This window comes from Pelobates fuscus, chromosome 1 (assembly GCF_036172605.1).
Source record: "Pelobates fuscus isolate aPelFus1 chromosome 1, aPelFus1.pri, whole genome shotgun sequence".
NCBI classification, from domain to species: Eukaryota; Metazoa; Chordata; class Amphibia; order Anura; family Pelobatidae; genus Pelobates; species Pelobates fuscus.
This window is the reverse complement of record NC_086317.1, coordinates 98,444,841-98,466,142: the sequence shown is the minus strand read 5'-3', so window position 1 is coordinate 98,466,142 and position 21,302 is coordinate 98,444,841. Positions and strand designations below refer to the sequence as shown.

Genomic DNA, 21,302 nt, shown 5'->3' with positions numbered 1-21,302 from the left:
TAAACTCACAGGTCTATAATTTCCAGGCAAGGATTTTGAACCCCTTTTGAATATAGGAACCACATCTGCCTTCCTCCAATCCTCCGGAACACTTACTGAAAGAAAAGAATCTTGAAAGATTAAAAACAGAGGTTCACTTATTTCTACCCTTAGTTCCTTGAGTACACGTGGATGGATACCGTCATATTACCAGGTTGTATTTCCTATTTATTAAACACTATATATTTAATTTGTATATTTACACACTTGTACTTAAACGTATATTATTTGGCTTTAGTTTTTTGGGGGAGTTTTTTGTGACACACTTTTGAGCAGTTTCTACTTATTTTTTATTTTTTTTTACATATTTCTTTTATAATTAAAGGTTCATTTGGGTTTACCTATTTTTCAAGATCTACATTTTGTGGTCTACATAAAGTTAACTAGCTCTGTCAATTACTGCACAAGTTAATCGTTCACAGAATACACCAGTTGGTGCTTCCTTTTCACTCGCCTCCAAGCGTGCTGCAGTACAGTCCTCCGGCCGCTGGATGTCTCCCTCTGCACACGCTCATACCTGCCGGCGTTCGTCGGCTCCCGCCCCCGTTGCCATAGCCTGGCAGTTTGTTTACTTCCGGTCCCAGATCTCTGCCAGGCAGGCTGTAATGCAGCGGTCTGTCACTGGCTCCATATTACCTGGCCAGGACACAATCCCACTGTATACCGCGTCAAAGGAGGAGAATAATGGCTGCCGAGGAGGACCAAGATCTCATACCGGGTGAGTAGCCTCAGGAGCCGATATGGTTTGTATGGCTATATATTTATATATTAACCGGATTATTAAGCAGTGTCCAGCCCCACACACATACATTGCCATAGATACCAGAATCACCATTCAAGGCATATTGCAATTTATTACACCCACTGACTGACACATTGTATAACATACACGGCTCTTCTGTGGAATGCCTACCTTACTACTGCCTTGAAATTCAGAGTCATTTTATTATTATTATTATTATTATTGGCGTTTTATAAAGCGCCAACTTATTCCGCAGCGCATTACAATGTTATAAAAGAGGTGAAATTTAACATTAAATGATTATATTACAAAATGTTACAGGAGCAATAGGCTGGTGAGGACCCTGCTCAGCTGACCTTGCAGTCTAGTGTAGTTTGTCTCGTACGTCAGAAATTATAAAATTATCGATAAAGCACCACGATAAATCTCCATTGTTTATTAATCTGTCCAGGGGAACATTTATGTTATGGTTTCTGAGGGAGACTGAGATTTGGGGTATGACAACAATGTAAGTATTCGCTGCCTCTACTACAATTTTATTGTGGGCAGCAGCAAGACAACAGTGCAGTGATTTCTGTTCAGCTGTGTTATTTAAACAGTATTCATAGAAGTGTCAGGCACTTTTTTTTTTTTTTTTTTTAAGCAGTCGATAAAAAGTAACTTTTTTTAAAAAGATGTCTAACCCTTTTGTAGCATTAAGGTATAATGTGGTAATGGGTACATATATTTTCGTCCACCCCCATTTTTAAAGCCTCAAACCCTGCAATATAAAAAATACCTTGAATTCAGAACCAGGTTTTCTGTCAGAAAGCATACCCGTCAGATTTCCATACTGAGGTTCTCCTCGCTTGTTTCCACAATCTATCTGACATTGCGCCGCATCACTCTTTCCACTCATAGAGGAGCATTTGATTAGACTGTTCTCACCTCAGAGTGCATGTTGCTTTGAGCTGGGGAGGGAGCTCATTAAAGTGGTCTGGGTGCACTGTCCCAATTCACTTAGCCCTGTGATTGTAGTTATTGCAGTTATTGATGAATTACAATATATACGTTGCTGGGTTAACTCCACCTCTAGTGGCTGTCTACTTTTTGGCCGCCTAACTGATGCTGGAAATGTTCACGCTCTGCTTGAGAACATCCTGCACCCGCTAAAACTCCTTAGGAAAGCATTGTGCAATGATTTCCTATGGGGGGGGAGTCCTAATGCGAGTGTGGCTCTTGCTGCGCATGCGCTTAAGGTCCCCCGTGCCAGCTGATGTCGGTGGAGTGGAGGCAGAGCCTGACCCAGTGCCGATGGACATCAGCGCTGGATTCCGCTAAGTGTCAGAAGGGTTTTTATCCCTTCCAGTGCCAAGGGTAAGGGGGGCGCGAAGGAGGGGTGCATTGTAGGTCACTATTGCGCTAGAAAAACAACTTTGTTTTCCTAGCACTATAGTTTCTCTTTAGGAAATGTGGAGAGGGAGGGAGAAGAGATATAGGCTTTCCTTTGCAGAAGCGCGTCCAGCGGTTTTCTCAGCCACGTGGCGTTCGGTAGTACGAACGCTGGCCGCACACGTAGAGGGTTTAATTGAAGCAGGCTTTGAAGTTAAATGAGCCAGGGGTGGTCTTTGTTCGGTAGTTCCATCTACCGAATGGAAAATGAAGAAATAACGAATAAAAAGGGTAATTTCTTTTTTTTATAAATTTTTTTATTATGACGAACAGGTGGGTACAGAAACACAAATGATCATACACCACAACAGTGTATATACGGTAGGTCAGTTCGTAAATAAACATCAAAAATAAGCATTATTGTCTCCAGATCGTCTAACATTCAGCAAGCGTCATATGGCTGTTAATCAATCAATAAAACGTAGGCAATTTGAGCAAACTAAACAATTGAACGAATATAGATAGATGCATCGTTAAGAGCTAAAGCAGTTCCAGTAATCATCAATAGCCAATCAAGTAAAGTTAAGCAAGGGGACATCTCGGAGCCCCCGTTCCGCGGTCCTTCCAAGTGACCCGACATATAATCCTAATAGCCAAGAGAGTAGGTAATAGCTACAGTCACAAACATGGTTAGATGTGGCATGTATGGCTGAGAGGCCCTGCGCATCCCCAATTGGGAGTGGTGTCGAGGACATGTAGGCATTTGTTGTTGAGCTAAGTGCGTTGTGTAGCAGGCGAGATTGTGAGTTCCAAGCACATACAATGCACCACTAAGGGCGCCACCCCCAAATTCGCATCTTAATCTGGGGTCTCCTAAGGATAGAAATTCTAGTAGTCACCCGTGCTACAGAAGTAATTTGGGTGTGTCCGTCTATTTCAGTAGTCCGTCAGTCAGTCGCCTGATGAGGTGCCTTGGAGTGTCGTAGGGCGTATGTTATATTCCCATTATCTCGTCGGTCTAGTACGTCATACTGTGGGGTCATTGCTCAGTACGGTCAGTTCCCTAGCTGTCCCTTTAGTCAGCGTTTGGTGATGGCACTGGGACGCCTCCCTGGAATCTACTGCATGTTTCGCCTATGGCTCGCGCATCCTCACAGTCGGGTACCCCCGGTCCGGCCTCCCCGGTCCGGTCCGAGCCGCCGCCACTGTGTCCCAGAGATAGATCGCGTGGGTTTGAGTAGAAACCTTGTACATTGTGGAAAAGAGAAAGAGAGAGAGGGGGGGGGGGGGGAGGAGGGTTGGGTTTATAGGTGGCACCATACGTCAGCGCACGCCCGGGCACTCCTGGACCGTGTAAAATAGTGCGCTTTATGGTCCTCCTGCTCCTGGTCTTGAGAGGTATACATACCACGGGGTCCAGGCTTCGACATGTTTGGTGCTCCTTCCGAGCAGTTCTGCATATCGCGCCTCGGCCGTGTGTATGTCCTCTACCCTCTGAAGCCAGTCTGTCACAGTCGGTGGTTGTGTTTGTTTCCATTTAGCGGGTATGGATGCTTTGGCCGCATTTAGTAGGTGTCGGATTATCGATCTCTTGTATTGGGCAATTGAGCTTTCCGTGTGATGGAGTAGGGCCATTTCTATGGTGAAGTCAGGTAGGTCTCCTAGGATGATTGTCATTTCCCGTTGTATGTCCTCCCAGAACGGCTTAATCTTTGCGCAGTCCCACCAGATGGCACTCCTGTACCAGTGGGAGAGTAGCTTGAAGTTGACCTCCTGGTAGTTGGTACTAATTGAGCTCTTGTGTTGCAAAATCAATATCTGTTCCCATTGTGTGTCAGTAAACGTCCTATCCGTCAGCTCTTCCCATCTTCTCTTGAACGCCGTGTTCCGTGAGCGGTCTCCCGTTATTAGTTGTTGGTAGATGACCGAGACACTGCCATCGGCAGCTGAGCCGGTCATGCAGGAGCGTTCAAACCACGTTTGTTCTCTATGTAACGCTACCCTGTTGGGGAGGTTGTAATAAAAATGTCGTAGTTGCTCGTAATGGAATCTGTGCATTAGTGTCGGTTGTGATATTCCACTCCATTCCCGAAGGTTCCGTATTCCCGCATTACTGAGGACCTCGAATATCGGAACAAAGTCTCCATGTCCCTCTGTTGGCCAGGAGGAACGATGAAGTCCTCCGCCTATTTCCGAATTGTGAGTGATCGGTATCAGGGGGCTCGGCTGTGGGGAGATATGTTGGTTTCGTCTCAGGTGAGACCATGTCTTTAACGTTTGAGTGACGGGTGATTCAGCGCCCAGCTTTGACATTACGTCCGCCGAGGTATGCCATGTGAGTCTGTGGAGGGCTTTGTTTATGCCTCCTCTATTCAATGCTACCCACAGTTTGTTATCAGATGCCACATGCCAGTCCCTGATCCGCTGCAGTACCGTGGCATGGAAGTATTTGCGGATATCTGGTAACGCCAGGCCCCCCCAATTCTTGGGTAGGCAAAGCTTGTCAAAGCTAAGTCGAGCCCTTTCTCCTTTCCAGACGTATTGTATCACCGCCGACTTAAGAGATGTAAAGAATCCCGGCGGGATATGCCAGGGAATGGTGTGAAAATAGTAAAGTAGTCGTGGGAGAATGTTCATCTTTATTACCGATATACGTCCCTGCCAGGAGATGTGGTCGTAGTTCCAGCTCTTGAGGTCGTTTAGAATTGTGCGCAAGAGGGGGATGTAATTCTTGGCATACATTTCTTTCGGGTTCCTGGGTATCCAGATTCCTAGGTATCGCATCTGGTCCTGGCACCAATGGAGGGGGTATTCACGTTGGATTCACTCTCCTACGTTCGTCGGGGTCGAGACGTTTAATATTTCGCATTTAGTTAAATTGAGCTTCAGCCCCGATAACTGGCCATACATATCGAATTCTCGCATCAAGGCCGGCAGGGAATTAGCTGGATCGTTCACGAAGAAGAGCATGTCGTCTGCGTATGCAGCTACCTTATGTTCCTGGGTCCCATGCCTAAACCCTCTGATCTCTGGTGTATGCCTCCCCCTATCCAAGAACGGTTCCAGCGAGATGGCAAACAGGAGTGGCGATAATGGGCAACCCTCGCGTGCCATTGTGGATGGTGAAGGTGTCCGTGAGCGCACCATTCACCCTTACTCTAGCGCAGGGGTCTGTATATAGCGCTTCTATCCAGGCCATCATCCCTCTTCCCAGTCCCACTTTTCGTAGCGTCGCCATCATGAAGCTCCAGTTTACCCGGTCAAAAGCCTTTTCGGCATCTGTTGAGAGCATTAGTAGGCCTGGTTTCTCCCTAATGGCTAATGCTTGTATGGAAAACGCCCGGAGCGTGCAATCTCTGGCTTCCCGTCCCGGGACAAAACCCGTTTGATCCGGGTGTATTAAGCGTGGTACATATTGTTGTAGTCTGGTGGCAATGATCTTGGTGAAGAGCTTCACATCCGCGTTGAGAAGCGAGATCGGCCGGTAACTACTGCAGTTTTCGGGGTTTTTGCCAGGTTTAGGGATTACCGTGATGGTGGCTGCCAACGTCTCCTGATGGAATGTGTCTCCCTGCTGGATTCGATTGAGGGCTGCCATTAGATGTGGCGTGAGAATGTCTCTGAATGACTTGTAGTATCCCGCCGAGAGTCCGTCCGGTCCCGGGGCTTTCCCTTTCTTCGCTGCCTTAATCGCCGCTTGCACCTCCTCCGTGGTGATCGGGGCCTCCAGTAGTTCCGCTTCTTCTGGTGTTAGAGCGTCAGGTTGGAAACCTTGTAGGTAACGCCATGTTGCGTCTCGTAGGTCCGCTCCGTGGGCGTCGGGGAGTGACGGTGTGGAATTGTATAATTGTCGGTAATAGTTACAGAATTCAGTGGCAATTGCTTCTGGGAATTGTGTAAGCGTGCCATCAGTCTTCCGGAGTTCATGTACTTGCGCTCTCGCTTGTTGGGGTCGGATCATGCGGGCCAGGAGTCTCCCACCCTTGTTATCATGGATGTAGAAGAAGGCCTTGGATCGTTGTGTCACCCTATGGTGTTTGCTGGCAACCAGGTCCGCCAGTTGTCGGCGAGCATCCAAAAGCGAGCGATAGTGCTCTTCGCGTTGTGATCGCTTGTGTTGTGCTTCCAGGCGGGAGATCTGGTCGGTGAGCTCCAACATACGTCGCTGCGATTCCCTTTTTTTACGAGAAGCAATCCTGATGAGGTGACCTCGAAGTACACTCTTGTGCGCCTCCCATAGCGTCACTTTTGACACCTCTTCCGTGTCGTTTTCCCTGAAGTAGTTGGTGAGATGTTCTGTCAGGGCAGCCAGCACTCCTGGGTCCGACAGGAGCGACTCATTTAGCCTCCATTCCGTCTTGGTGGGCCTGAACAGCGGGGCGTCCAGCTTCACGGACACTGCACTGTGGTCCGACCACGGTGTTGGCGCGATTGTTGCCGATTGTAGGTGTTGTAGGCCTTCCTGTTGTATAAGAACATAATCGATGCGAGAGTATCTCCTATGGATGGCTGAGTAGTGCGTATAATCTCGGGTTGTTGGATGAATGGTCCGCCACGCATCCACCAATCTCGAGTCCCGCATGGTCTTCTTTATGGCCCTGATCGCGGTTTGTGGGATACTACTGTGTCCTGTCGAGGAGTCCAGCAACGGATCAAGCGGTGCGTTAAAATCCCCCCCTATGATGAGCGAGCCTTCCGTGAATATTGCCAGTTGGCGGAATGTTTTGCACAAGAACATCGCCTGTTTTGCGTTTGGCGCATAAATAGAGGCAAAGGTGTATGTCCTCCCTGTAATCGTGCCTTTGATAAAGAGGAACCTACCGTTGGGGTCTGTCTTCTGGTCCAGCAAGGTGAAGGCAAGATTAGCGGCCAACAATATCGCAACTCCTACCTTGCGGGCTTCGGGGTGAGTGCTGTGGTAGTTGATTGGGTAACCTCTGTCTTTCAGTCTATGGGTATCTGAGGATTTGAGATGCGTTTCTTGTAGCATGGCTACCGAGATCCGTTTGCGATGAAGTTCTCTTAGGAGGTGTGTGCGTTTCTCAGGTGAGTTAAGGCCTCGGCAGTTCTGCGTGAGGACATGTAGAGGTGCTGCTGTGTACGCCATGGAGTGAGTGCGGGCGAAGTCGCTGGTGTTTCCGTAGTCGTGTTCAGGTGTTCTGGGTCCAGTGGCCCTCGCGCACGCCAACTGCCGGTGGGGGAGGGAGGGGGGGATGGGATGGATGGGGAAAAGGAATACAAGTGCAGTTAGAAAAGAGGGAAGGCAGAACCTTCGAGAGTTACAAGTCCCACAAGTTGGGGGCGGCCCGGCCCACGCCCAGTTCAGCCCGTCCCAGGAGGCCCCTGGTGTGAGTGCTCAGTGGTGTGATGTCAATAAGAATTAAAATTATCCCCTCAGTACGAGGGAGTCCTGTGTAGCTGGGTGGATTACAAGACCGTACCGATCCCTAGCAAGCTAGGGCAGCCGCGGTGTTGGGTCCCCCAGTAATGTGGTCTACACAGGTGTAAGTCGGGGTGGTGGTGAGGCCGAAGAAGTCTAGTGCCACTGTCCAGTCAGCAGTAAAGGCTCAGTGTCTAGTGGTGTAGTAGTGTGTGAACTCTCAGAGGGGTGTCCGTGTCCCACTTATTCCCAATTTGAATTCAATGGCTAGTATAGTAAAAATATCGATTAGTACGGTCACGTAATATGGGGGTATGGGTTAACAACTGTAGGGATATACGCTGTGAGTGGCTGCTGGTCCTACACTATGTCGGGGCGGGTAGCCCATTGCTGTCGTAAGTTAGTTCGGATCGTGGGTCGTGTCTGGCCGGGTCGGCCGCGCGGGGAGTGCGGTCTGGGTCCCCCCCCCCCACCCCACAGCGGGCTCCGTCCCGGGTCCCCTATTCCGGGGACAGGAAATGGAGCCGGCCGTCTGCGGGGGAGGAGGGGGAGGTGCCAGGCGGCATGGGTACGTGCGTGTTTGTCCGCAGAGGGTGAGCGTCTCAATTTGTACCTATCGTACAGTGCAAGGAACTGACAATGCGACATATCAAACATATAACATCACTCCTCAGTACCACTCAGAAACCGGCCGCCCCCCACCCAGCCCGACCCACCCGCCCCCCCCAACTCCAGAAATCTAGTGCTACTGGTGTGGTCACAGGTGTAGTCCCAGGTAAACCCTCTATGTGTCCCCTTTCTCCTCCGTAGCCCTAGAGCTCAGCAGCATCCCTGCCATTCTCCCACCCATAAAGCTATCCCACCCATTATAGCCTGGTACATCAGTATCAACGAAATAAGATCTACATACACATATACATCTCCCATTCGTTCCCCACCTCCCTCCATCTATCCCTCAGATATTGCTTTAGGTAGTTGTAAGTTATTAATATGACCAGACCAAATCACTTTTGTAGCATCAGAAAAACCACAGTATATCAAGTGCTCAAGCGTCCCGTGAGTAACCAACAGTCTTAAATAGCGACACAGTTCGTGTTCCGCGTGCATAAGTGGGGCATTCCTTGCAAGGGTCCCAACTCACGGGCAAGCTAGGCGGTGCGTCCCATCCCCATCCCCATCAGGCCCCCCTCCCCAAGCAACTCCGGGTAGCCTCCCTTCCCCAGGGGCATGCTAGGAATGCGTGGCAACACCCTGTCATGCGTAAGTCTCCATATATGTGCATGTGTTTACAGCATGTCAACAGACCCGTATAGCGACATAGTTTGTGTTCTACGTACATATGTGGGATATTCCTTGCAAATACCTCAACCCACGGGCTGGCCAAGTGGTGCGTCCCCCCCCATCAGGCCCCCCTCCCCAATCAACCTGGGGTAGCCTCCCTTACCCAAGGGCGTATTAGGAAAGTGTTGCAACACCCGGTCATGTGTAAGGCCCCATACATGTGTATGCGTGAACAGTACTTATCTGACGTCTGCTGTACGCGGGATGGCGTTGGCATCTGTGGTTGTCAGCAGGCCGTGGTATGTTGGTGTGTCATGGTCGGTCTTCCTTGCCTGGTGGGTATAGGTGGGGAGCAGAACTTTATTCCTCCGGGTCCGTGGGTATCAGTTGCCTGCGGGCCTGCGGGCGCCTAGGTGTGACGTCTCGTCTCCGTCGCTGCAGGTTCGGGGTGTGAATTCCCTGCCTCTGGTCCATAGGCCCCAGGATCCAGTCGGTGACCTCCGTAGGCGGAAGGTTGAGGCGCTGTAAGAACCTGGGCACCTCCTCCGGCCAGCGTAGCGGGAACCAGTCGTCATGGTGTCTGGCCAATAGCATAAAGGGGAAACCCCATTTGTATGGGATCCCCCTATCTCTGAGTAGCGCTGTGATGGGTCTCAGGGCCCTACGGGCCTCAAGCGTGAGGGGAGACAGGTCTTGATAAAGGGCAACTTCTGCGCCATTGAAACGCCAAGTTGGCCTTGCGCGGGCTTTGTTCATTATTTTCTCTTTCAGCTTGTAGGAGTGTAGGCAACATACAATGTCTCTCGGTGTGTTATCAGACGTGCGTGCTCTGTTAGCCCTATGTGCCCTGTCAAACGTTATGGAGTCTGGCGCTTCTGAGCCCAATATGTCGCGGAACAGCGTCTGTAGCGTTGCTTCTACTACCTCCGCCCCTTCTGATTCTGGTAGGCCGCGGACCCTAATGTTTGATCTGCGGCCCCTGTTATCAAGATCTTCAGTTTGGCGTCTCAGGTGCAGAAGAATATTGCCTTGCCTGTGTATAGCCAGATTTGAAGCCTCAACCCTCTCCCCAACAGCCTGCACTGAAACTTCAGCTGCCTGTATCCTGGAGGCCTGTGTGGAGATTTCAGCCTTAAGTGAGTTTACCTCCGTGCGGATCGCCGCATGTAGATTATCAGAGAGGGTCTGCATGTCCGTTTTGGTGACCATTGCTGCTGCCAGGGCTTTAATTGCCTTTATGTCTGCACTGATCTCTGCCAGCGTGGGTGCAGCCGTCTCCGGTATTGGTGAGCCGGCCGGGGAGTCGGCCATGTTTGTGCTCGCAGCCTCGTGGTACTCAGCGGGTGCCGGGGCCAGGTACCCATCCATGGGACCCGTTTGTGCGGCAGTCGCTGGATGCCTGGGTGTTTGGGAGCCGTCAGGGCGTTTAGTGCGCCCCATTTTCGTGCCGTGCTGATGAGTAAGCCTGCTTTTTTAGCTATGTGGGTCGGAGCTCGTCCCTTACGCGGCCATCTCTGTTCACGGCCAAACCACGCCCCTCAAAAAGGGTAATTTCTTAACACAGATGTTGTGGACTACATCCCCCATAATGCTGGAAAAGCATTATGGGAGGTGTAGTCCAAAACATCTGGAGTGCCGAAGGTTGCCTATGCCTGGTCTAGCTTAAACACTGACCAAGCCTTATTACAGTATTAACCTACTCTTAAAAGTCGAACCTAAGCTGAATATAATATAAAAATTTGCCTGTTAATCTCTTGTCCCGCATGTTTAGCGAGGAAAATTCCTGAGGGCTGCTTTCGGGGCACCTCATGCCTGCTTTGAGCACTGCAAAAATAAAGAAATTAAAAACAAAAAAAACAAAGATGTGATAGGGAATGTGCATGTACACAAAGCAATGTTCACATCCAACTCATTACACAAATGCATCTACTACATTATTCCTATGCAGAGAATGTGCACCTAAATGGTAAAATAATGAATTGGGCATTCAATAATTGATCATTTGAATTGAATAAAGACAACACACCTATTTGTAATTTTAAGTGCAGGTTAGATTATTGGCATACACATATTTCCACCCTAAACACACATACTAAACTAGAGGCTTCAGAGCTTCTCTGGTATTAAAGGTTCTAACTTCTCCTATAGTGCTAAGGGATGCTTAAAGGGACACTCCAGGCACCCAGACCACTTCTGCTCATTGGAGTGGTATGGGTGCCAACTCCCACTACTCCTAACCCTGCAAGTGTAATTATTGCAGTTTTTTATAAACTGCAATAATTACCTTGCAGGGTTAACTCCACCTCTAGTGGCTGTGTATTAGACAGCCACTAGAGGTCACTTCCTGGTCCATAGCACAGGAAACCTGTGCTAGAGCATCGCTGGACGTCCTCACGCTGTGTGAGGACCTCCAGCGTCGCTTAAATTCCCATAGGAAAGCATTGAAATTCGTTTTCAATGTTTCCTATGGGGAGACGTAATGCGCATGCGCGGCATTGCCGCGCATGCTGATTAGGTCTCCGCGGCCGGTGGGCGGCCTGAGCTAAACCCTGTCGCGTAAGGCCAGTTTTCTGGCCGAGAGTGTCAGCTAAGCACTGACGGGCTTACCTCAATGCAGAGAGCTTGCGGTTCTCAAAAAAGATGCAGATCCCAGGAAGGTTGTCAAACCATTAGCAAATAGTTTGACTACTTATATTGGGGTGGCACTCCTGACGCCTAACCACTACAATGGCTCACGGAAATTATGTTTACATAAAGTGTTATTTTGGTCAACATTCTAAAATCTCACTTTAAAACTGCAGTGCAATTCTCACTTTAGTTGATTAACCATCTTAGATTTGCTTGGTTTTGAATGATTTAATATTAAAATGTTAATGTAAAATAGTGCTGCCATGTTATAAATGTGAATGTTAAGTTTTTTGTTTGTTTTTTTCCGTTAGATTCTGGGGCTTTATTTACATTTGGAAAGAGCAAATTTGCAGATAACGCTCCAAGCACATTTTTGTTAAAAAATGATAACCCTGCATATATTGCTTGTGGAGATGAACATACAGCATTGGTAACAGGTAAGTACGTAAGCATTATTTGTATCTTCTCAATCCTGCCTTAGTCATTGATACAATTAGATATAAAAAAACAATATCAGTATTGGTGATTTAGGCTTTGCTTCAGGTGTTTCTACATCACTGTTGTTCAGACAAGACACACAAATGTGTGTTTTATATGTTATATATATATATATATATATATATAATGTAAAAAAGTAATGCTTTGTGTATTCTTTTATTGGTTGACGTTTTGACCTACTGACTTTCAAATGACTGCTGCTTTTTAGCAATATCCAACCAACTCATTGAAAATCCTGTTTGGTTCAGTGTTTACACATTGTTGCACCAATTGCTTAGAATTATTACTTATTTTAATCACCATGTAAACATGAAACTAATTTTACATTTGCTATATTCCCAATTAGTGTTATAAAACTCTAGTAAGAAGCTACATCATCTTGCCATTACTTTACAGAAACAAATCACGTTCCAGACTTTCAGGATGCTTGTTGGTGCCAAACTTAATTTTTAACATTTTTCTATCCATGCTCATGTAGTTGCAGGGGCGGACTGACCACTCGGGCAGATCGGTCATGGACCGAGGGCCCGAGGCAGTCAGGGGCCCGGCTGCCTTAACAGTCATACTCTTTCTGGCTAGGGAGTTCAGAGATCTCCCCAGCCAGAGAGGCACAATTTAACATGATATGTGTTCCCCCTCACCTACTGAGACCTGGCAGCAATCCTGCTCTTGCCAGGTCTCCTCCATCCTCTCTGCGCGGAGCTCCGTGTGAGTGGAGGAGGCGGAGCCCAGGAGAGGGAAAGTGACATCACTTCCTGCCTCCTCCTCTCCTCTCCTCCTGCAGAATATACTGAGTGAGCAGCCTGGCAGAGTCAGCAGGTATGTAAATCAACCATCTCCACCTCAGCACCCATCTCCTTCAGCCCCATGCCCCCTCCACCCACCTCAGCACCCACTTCATCTCCCATGCCCCCTCCACCCACCTCAGCAGCCACTTCATCTTCCATGCCCCCTCCACCCACCTCAGCACCCACTTCATCTTCCATGCCCCCTCCACCCACCTCAGCACCCACTTCATCTCCCATGCCCCCTCCACCCACCTCAGTACCCACCTCATCTCCCATGCCCCCTCCACCTCAGCCCCATGCCCCCTCCACCCACCTCAGAACCCACATTATCTCCCATGCCCCCTCCACCTCAGCCCCATGCCCCCTCCACCCACCTCAGCACCCACTTCATCTCCAATGCCCCCTCCATCTCAGCCCCATGCCCCCTCCACCCACCTCAGCACCCACTTCATCTCCCATGCCCCCTCCACCTCAGCCCCATACCCCCTCCACCAACCTCAGCACCCACTTCATCTCCCATGCCCCCTCCACCTCAGCCCCGTGCCCCCTCCACCCACCTCAGCACCCACTTCATCTCCCATGCCCCCTCCACCCACCTCAGCACCCACTTCATCTTCCATGCCCCCTCCACCCGCCTTAGCACCCACTTCATCTTCCATGCCCCCTCCACCCACCTCAGCACCCACTTCATATCTCATGCCACTCCACCTCAGCCCCATGCCCCCTCCACCCACCTCAGCATCCACTTCATCTCCCATGCCCCCTCCACCCACCTCAGCACCCACTTCATCTCCCATGCCCCCTCCACCTCAGCCCCCATGGCCCCTCCACCCACCTCAGTACCCACCTCATCTTCCATGCCGCCTCCACCTCAGAACCCATCTCCCCCTTAACTCACATCAGTGCCCACTTCATCTCCCATGCCCCCCTCGACCCACCTCAGCACCCACTTCATCTCCCATGCCCCCTCCACCTCAGCACCCACTTCAGCCCCATGCCCCTCTCCAACTCAGCACCCACCTCCCTTAGCCCCATGCCTCCCTCCACCCACTTCAGCACCCATCTCCTGCTTCACTCACCTAATTTCATCTCCCATGCCCCCCTCTACCTCAGCACCCATCCCCCTCCACCTTCACTCACCTCTGCCCCCATCTACCCCAGCACCCACTTCATCTCCAATGCCACCCTCCACCTCAGCACCCACCTCAGCCCCATGTCCCGCTCCACCTCAGCACCCATCTCCCTTAGGTCCCACCTGGGCCCCATGCCCACCTCAGCACCCATCTCCCCCATCACCCACCTCAGCCCTAATGCCCCGTTTACCCATCTCAACCCCTATCCATCCCTACACCCATTACAGCCCTCACTGCACCCACTACAGCCCCTATACCTTCCTGCACCCATTATACCACCTATCACTCTTCAATTCTCTACAGGCACTATCTCCCCATGCACCTACTACGGTCCCTATGCCCCATTGCACCTACTAGAGCCCATATCCCCACACGCACACACTGCAGCTACTATCCACACACACAGCCTTAAAGGGACACTCCAGACACCCAGACTTTTGCCCATTGGAGTGGTCTGGTTGCCAACTCCCACTACCCTTAACCCTGCAAGTGTAATTATTGCAGTTTTCATAATCTGCAATATTTACCTTGAAGAGTTAAGTCCTCAGCCACTAGAGGACACTTCCGTGTTCATAGAACACGAAAAGTGTGCTATAACATAGCTGGACGTCCTCACGCTATGTGAGGACCTCCAGCGTTGCTGAAATCCCCATTTGAAAGCATTCAATGCTTTCCTATGGGGAGGTCTAATGTGCGTGCGCGGCAATGCCGCGCATGCGCATTAGGTCTCCCCGGCCGCGTGGGCAGATCCTGACCAGGAGCCGAGGGACATCGGCGCTGGATACAGGTAAGTCACTGAAGGGGTTTTAACCCCTTCAGCAACATGGGATGGGGGGTGGGAGGGAGAGGGGGCCTGCATTGCCAGGAAATTTGCTTTCTTGGCACTGGAGAGTCCCTTTAATATCTATTATCCATACAAACACACATTACAGCCCTAGTAAACCCCAGACGCCTACTACAGCCCCTACCACACACACTGCAACACAACCAGCTGTCTCAACTCACATACTGCACTGCAAACAGTCTCACTTAAATCACCAGAAGCCTCACTGTATGCACACAATCCCACAAGCAGCATCCCCACACATGGAAAACAACAAACATGCAGCCTCCCTACACAAAGCCTCCCTACAGTTATCACAAGCAGCATTCCTACTATTGCAATACTGCATACAGCCTCCTTACACACTCACACACACTCACACACACACACCATAATTACAACCATCTATATAGCACAAACATATTCTGCAGTGCAGTACAATAGGTAAAAGGCAAAAAATTGTACACAACACACTGAACCCCACAAGTCGCCTACAAACGTTTGCAGGCTACTTGTATGGACTTGTATGACTGAAAACAAATGTGGGGGATGCTGCTTGTGATGTCACCAGCAAACACAGGGGAAAAAAAACTTTGCACCAGAAGGGGGCCCTTGGTCTCCTATTGCCCGAGGGCCCTGTGAGTTGTCAGTCCGCCCCTGTGTAGTTGTGTTTAAAAGGGAACTAGTAAGAGGCATATTCTAGCATTTGCTACAGGATGACCATTTTCTCTTTGGTTAATTCAGTATGTGTCTATTAGGGTGCATTGTTGTTTGTGCACGTCACTTTATTTTTCACAATTGTAAGCCAGCAACGTACCCAGGCTTATTGCAGCTAATGCATGAAAAGTACCAAGGTTTGTTGTACTAGATAGAAGGGCGGAATAATCAACTGTATCAAACACCAGAGTAGAGATCAAGAATCAGGATATAAGGGAGCTGAGATATGGCAAGGAAATTATGAACAGAAACGAGCTGTTTCAGTTGAGGGGTCAGGCCAAAAGTCAGATTGGATGGTCAGGATATCATGACTGTTTGAAGGTATTTGTAGACAACACGCTCCAAGAGGTTGGAAAAATAGAGAAGGAAGATTGGTCAGAAATTAGTTGGTAGTGCAGGATTTAAAAATTATTGAAAATACCAGATAAATAGGGTAGAATAACCAGAAGGAGGGAGTGTAGGAGAGAATGCAGGATTTGCTCAACACAAGAGGTGATAGGTTTAAAAAAAAAAAAAGCAAAAACAGTTAACACTGTAGGGAGGAGGGGATGGGTGGAGAAATGAAAGCGACACTGTCATGCCGAATCCCGTTTTTTTTTTTTTATTATTATTTTTAACCCCCCTCCCACCTCCACTACATCCAAATGCCCCTAAGCCCCCATATTACCTCTTTTTTAATCTTTATTTTCTGCCCCAATCTATATTCAGCGCGCCGCCATCTTTGTGTGGGTAGGTGAAGTCCCTGTGGGACACGTCATTTGCCCACACTAGATAGCACTGAGATTCCCGCACATGCCCAGTGAAACACCTGGACATGCGAACGGGAATTTCATCTATTCATTCATTCATCAGACAGACGAATGAATGAAAGAATAGCAAAATCAGAAGAACAAACTAACACCGAATATCAGTGTTCGTTTGTTCATTCAGTTTGTTACAAGGAGGGAGCTACCGGCACGCAGCTCCCTCCTTGTAATATGTAGAGATAGAAGCGGCAGGGAGCAGTGCTCCCCACCACTTCATAAGCCTCCCAGGTCCCCCTCTCGCTCTATGGGGGTCAATACTAGGGGTCCCCTAGTCACCCCCCAAATAAAAAGGCCCCTACCAACCCCCTTCACCCTAAAAAATAGTGAGGGGGGAATAAAATAACTAACCTATAAAGTAAAATTAAACTTGCCATTCAACGTCTTCTTTTTTCTAAAATCTTCATTTTTCTAAAATCTTCATTTTTCTAAAATCTTCATTTTTCTAAAATCTTCATTTTTCTAAAATCTTCATTTTTCTAAAATCTTAATTTTTCAGCCCCCAAAAACGCGAAATAAAAAAACATCATACCAGTCGAACATAAAAAAAAAAACATGACGAAAAAGAAAAAAACCCGAGCGCAAAAAAATAATCCATCTTCACCCATGGAGGGCTCCGCGCAGACTGAGCTCCGCAGGGTGGGGGAAGGCTTATAAAGCCTTGCCCCGCCCTGCAATTAGGCTAAGAACACTCTGATTGGTTTAAGCCAATCAATCAGAGTGTTCTAAGCCTAATTGCAGGGCAGGGCAAGGCTTTATAAGCCTTGACCCGCCCTGCGGAGCTCAGTATGTGGCGTGCCCTCCAAGGGTGAAGATGGATTATGGATTTTTAATGTCAGGGTTTGTTTTTTTTTGCGCTCAGTTTTTTTATTTTATTTTAAGTTCGACGGGTATGATGGCTTTTTATTTGGCCTTTTTGGGGGCTGAAAAATTAAGATTTTAGAAAAAAGAAGACGTCAAATGGTAAGTTTAATTTTTGTTTAGTTATTTCCCCCCTCACTATTTTTTAGGGTGAGGGGGGTAGGTAGGGGATAGTTTGATTTGGGGGGGGGGGGACTAGGGGCTTAGGACCCCTAGTCACCTTGATGGGGGGGGGGGGAGGGGGATTCATTTAGGGCCCCCACCCCCCCACCCGCCGCTCAAGGGTGGGGGACAGTGGGGAGGACAGTAGGTTTTGTTGAAGAGAAAAGTACATTGAGTGATGAAGATGGTGCATTGTTAAGAGAGGAAAGGGCAACATTTAGTGATAGAGAAGACTGGAAGGGAAGACTGTAGCCATGAGACCATGGAAACTAGCATTTGAGGTGTCAGTAGAACGGAGGTTTCTACATGAAATGTGGGCAGCTTGAGTAGGTGTAGAATGGATAATAAAGGATTGGGATAGAAAAATGGGAGGTAGTCTGCTAAATGAACACAGAGTGAGGGGCACATTTTTGTTTTTATTTTCTCCCTTTGCTGGGTAAATGTTTAAGCAAATGCTGTCAGGTCAGCAATGTGTATGTATCGATGAATTGTACTCAAATTGGTTTTGATAGAAATAATTTGTACTTGAGAAATTAATTTACTGGGCAAATGTTTTGTTTTTTTTTGTTTGAAAATAGAACATTTTTCAGAATTAAACTTTTTCCATTTAACAGGAAACGGAAAACTCTATGTCTTTGGCAGCAATGAATGGGGACAGCTGGGTTTAGGATCTGTAAATACAATCAACAAACCAACATGTGTCAAAGGTCAGTTTTCCATTGTGTTTACTGAAGCAATGATTTGTATGGACCCGATTTAAGAAAGTATGGGTATTTTTGTAAAACTGCATGACTCCTAGACCAGATGTGTGGTAAACTCATGGACCTATATATTTCAATGGGCAGGAGATCATGTTTTCATATTTATTTATTTATGTATGTATTTATTACTGGCATTTATAAAGCACCAACACATTGGGAAAAAATACAGTGTAAACAGACCAATACAAAAGGTAGAGGTCCCTGCCCATGAACCTAGATATAATTTACTGCATGGCGTCAGTAGCACTGCATTGAGGCATTCCTAACCAGTCTACATGAGAATGTTGAGAGTTACACTCCATGGCAGCAGCTACTGCCAATAATTCAGTCACATTCACAGTATCATTAGTGGGAGAGGGACTGAATTAAAGGGACATGCTAGGCACCAGAACCACTACAGCCTCAAGGGCTTACTTCAAGCACCATGACTGGTTTACTGATTTGAAGTGGCCATGCTACTTGAAGTCTATATTTGCAGTGTTAAAACAGAGGCGTAACTAGAAACCACTAGATGTAAAAATTGCCCTTGCCCCTCCATGTCTCATTCACCCCCCCCCCCCCATCAATTCCATGGGTGTCATTCCCTTCCCCCCCAGCAACTCCGTGGGTTTTATTCCCTCCCCAGCCTCTCTCCTCCTGAACCTGCTCACTGCGGTACTCTGTCTGACAGGAAGTGCTCTCTCTTAGTGAGTGCCATCTGTTAGACCACAGTCCTCTTGACCACTCTACATACAGAGACCAGCAGGAGGGGAGCACTGTGCTGTTTGCTCCCCTCCTGTCAGTCACCCAGCAACTGCAAAGTTATGCCGCACCATGGTCTGGCCCATTGGCGTGACTGACCCCACTGACAGCTGTGACCCTTGGACTTTGGTAGTGACGCCACTGTGTTACGCTGTGTAACACCATCTCTGGCAGCATTACAAGAGACTAATGTGAATAAAAAAATATTTACAAATTTGGTGTCTGATGTGCTGTGTGGGCTGTGGCCAGATTGTCGATGGTGACCTCACTATGCCACTCATGTGCTCCCTTCAGCCGCCTTCCCTGACATCAGCCGCCTCTGACGAGTAGTGATTTCGGGAAAAGAGGCTCAGGCTGCAGGGTGAACTTTTTAGCCATATTCTATTTTATTTATTTCTTCATTTTATTTATTGGTGTATAATTGGGCCAGTATAGTAAGGTATATTCTGACAAAAAACAATGTTTTCTTAGAACACTGTTTGGTGTAACCCTATAATGTATAGGTTCTGAAGCAAAAGAGACTGTCCCTGCAGGCTTTAGGTCTTTCAGGCACTTCCTATTGCGGTCCTGCAATCTTTGAAGGTCTTCACGCTATACATGAGTACACACAGTGCTTCTCATAGAGATGCATTAAGATGATACATCTTCATCAGGAGATGCTGTTTGGCTCATGGTGGTGAGTGCTGAGCATGCTTAGTAGTCCCCAATGCTTTCTTATGGGAAAGCATTGGGTTGGCTGCGCTCACCCGTATTGGGGGGAGGAGCAGCAGCCTCGGCTAGAAAGCAGCTGAATAGAATGTTTTGTTTCAGCATTTCCAGTGTGTGTGTGTGTGTGTGTGTGTGTATATATATATATATATATATATATTTTTTTTTTTTTTTCGGCCCTTCTGGCTGGGAAGGGGACCAGTGTTACCTCGTACCTCTGATGAAGTTGCTGTGTAAGAATAGAGTGCCTTGATTTATGACCACAGCGTGATTGGCCATATATTTATTATGGCTTAATGTTTTCTTTCACTGTTGGAAATATTGCCCTGAGAAGTTCGAAATGTTCCTCAAACTCCAATTGCTGCTAGGAGGCTGCAGCTAAATAAAACAAAAAACAAAAAAAAACAAGCATTCTGGCGATCATATGCTGCCCTCAGATGTTCTGTAACTCAGAGGTGAGGGATTACAAACTCTAGGCTCAAACACTCTCCTCCAGTCTGCTGCCTCTGTTCCTGACTCCAGGCACTCATACATATTGAGTTATCTCTGCACTGAGCTTATAAAACTGCTGGTCAGTTTCCTGTCCTGTACCCCTTTAGTCTGAAACAAGGGATTAAAGCAAAAGTTCAGTTTTGGCATTCAGAGAGCAGAGAACTTTTTTCACTAAATCTTGTAAACCTGAATTATGAGTTTTCCATGTGCTTCGAGCATTGTCTTCTTGTTAATGATGCTGATCAGCTGTGATTTCATCCATCTGTTTTAAACAATGATTTCAAATCTCACGGATTGTAATAGTTTTATTTAAAAACACCTCACCTAGGCAAAAAATATTGGGGGTTAAGTTACATTATATGATCATATATTGCATAAGCCTGTACCCCATACTTGGCAGGTCCTACTATAGCAGCATGATGCTTGGTCTTATGAGAGTAATCCACTTACTTGGGAACTACTTCCTCGTGAGACTCTCTGCAGTACAAGGCTAAAAAGGATCCTGGAATGAGGCACATGTGACAGGGAGGGGTGCAAAACCAAGGACCAAGTTGGCCTGGACTCCCAAATATATCAATGAAACTAAGAGGGCTGTACTCACCTGAACATGTATACATTATAGGGTGCTGCTGGGCAGGGCCATCATCAGAAATTGTGGGGCCCCTAACACAGCTCAAGGTCTGGGCCCCCAGGTGCCTGCCCACAGGAATACACACACACACACACACACACACACAGACACAAAAGGACACAGACACACACACACAGAAAGATATACACATACTAACAGACACAAATAGTGAAACAGACACACATACAGGCATACTGACACACACATACTAAAACAGAGACACACACACAGACACATACACATGCATAAGGAGATACAGATACACACACACACACACACACACACACACACTGACGCACATACATACTCACATACTGACACACACACATACAGACATAAATACATACTGACATACACACACATACATATAGAGATATATTTACACAGATACATACACACACACACACACACACAGACATACATGCATACTGACATACACACACATATATATATATATATAAAATACACACGCCAGTGCACTCGCTTATCAACTAAACAGTGATTTCAAATACTAAATAGTCACAGGTGTCTCGTTCCAGGATCCTATTTAGCCTTGACTTGCAGAGAGTCCCAGTAAGGAAGCATTTCCCAAGTAAGTGGATTAATCTCATAAGAGTAGGAAATTAGGCGGTAGTGTAGGACCTGCCAAGAATGGGGTGCTTTGATGCAGTTGGCAGGCTTATGCAATTTATGATCATATAATGTAACCAAACCCTCATTATTTTTTTTTACCTAGGTGAGGT

The 21,302-nt window shown here is 47.7% G+C and overlaps 1 protein-coding gene across 1 annotated transcript in view; it reads left to right on the top strand.

Moving 5' to 3' along the window:
- The first annotated feature begins 628 nt into the window (after positions 1-628).
- Positions 629-21,302, top strand: part of RPGR (retinitis pigmentosa GTPase regulator) — a 76,783-nt gene continuing 56,109 nt past the window's right edge. The window contains exons 1-3 of the mRNA XM_063445063.1: positions 629-757; positions 11,753-11,878; positions 17,841-17,933. Coding sequence (XP_063301133.1) covers positions 724-757; positions 11,753-11,878; positions 17,841-17,933 — 253 coding nt within the window. The 5' untranslated portion in view covers positions 629-723. The remainder of the gene's footprint in view (positions 758-11,752; positions 11,879-17,840; positions 17,934-21,302) is intronic.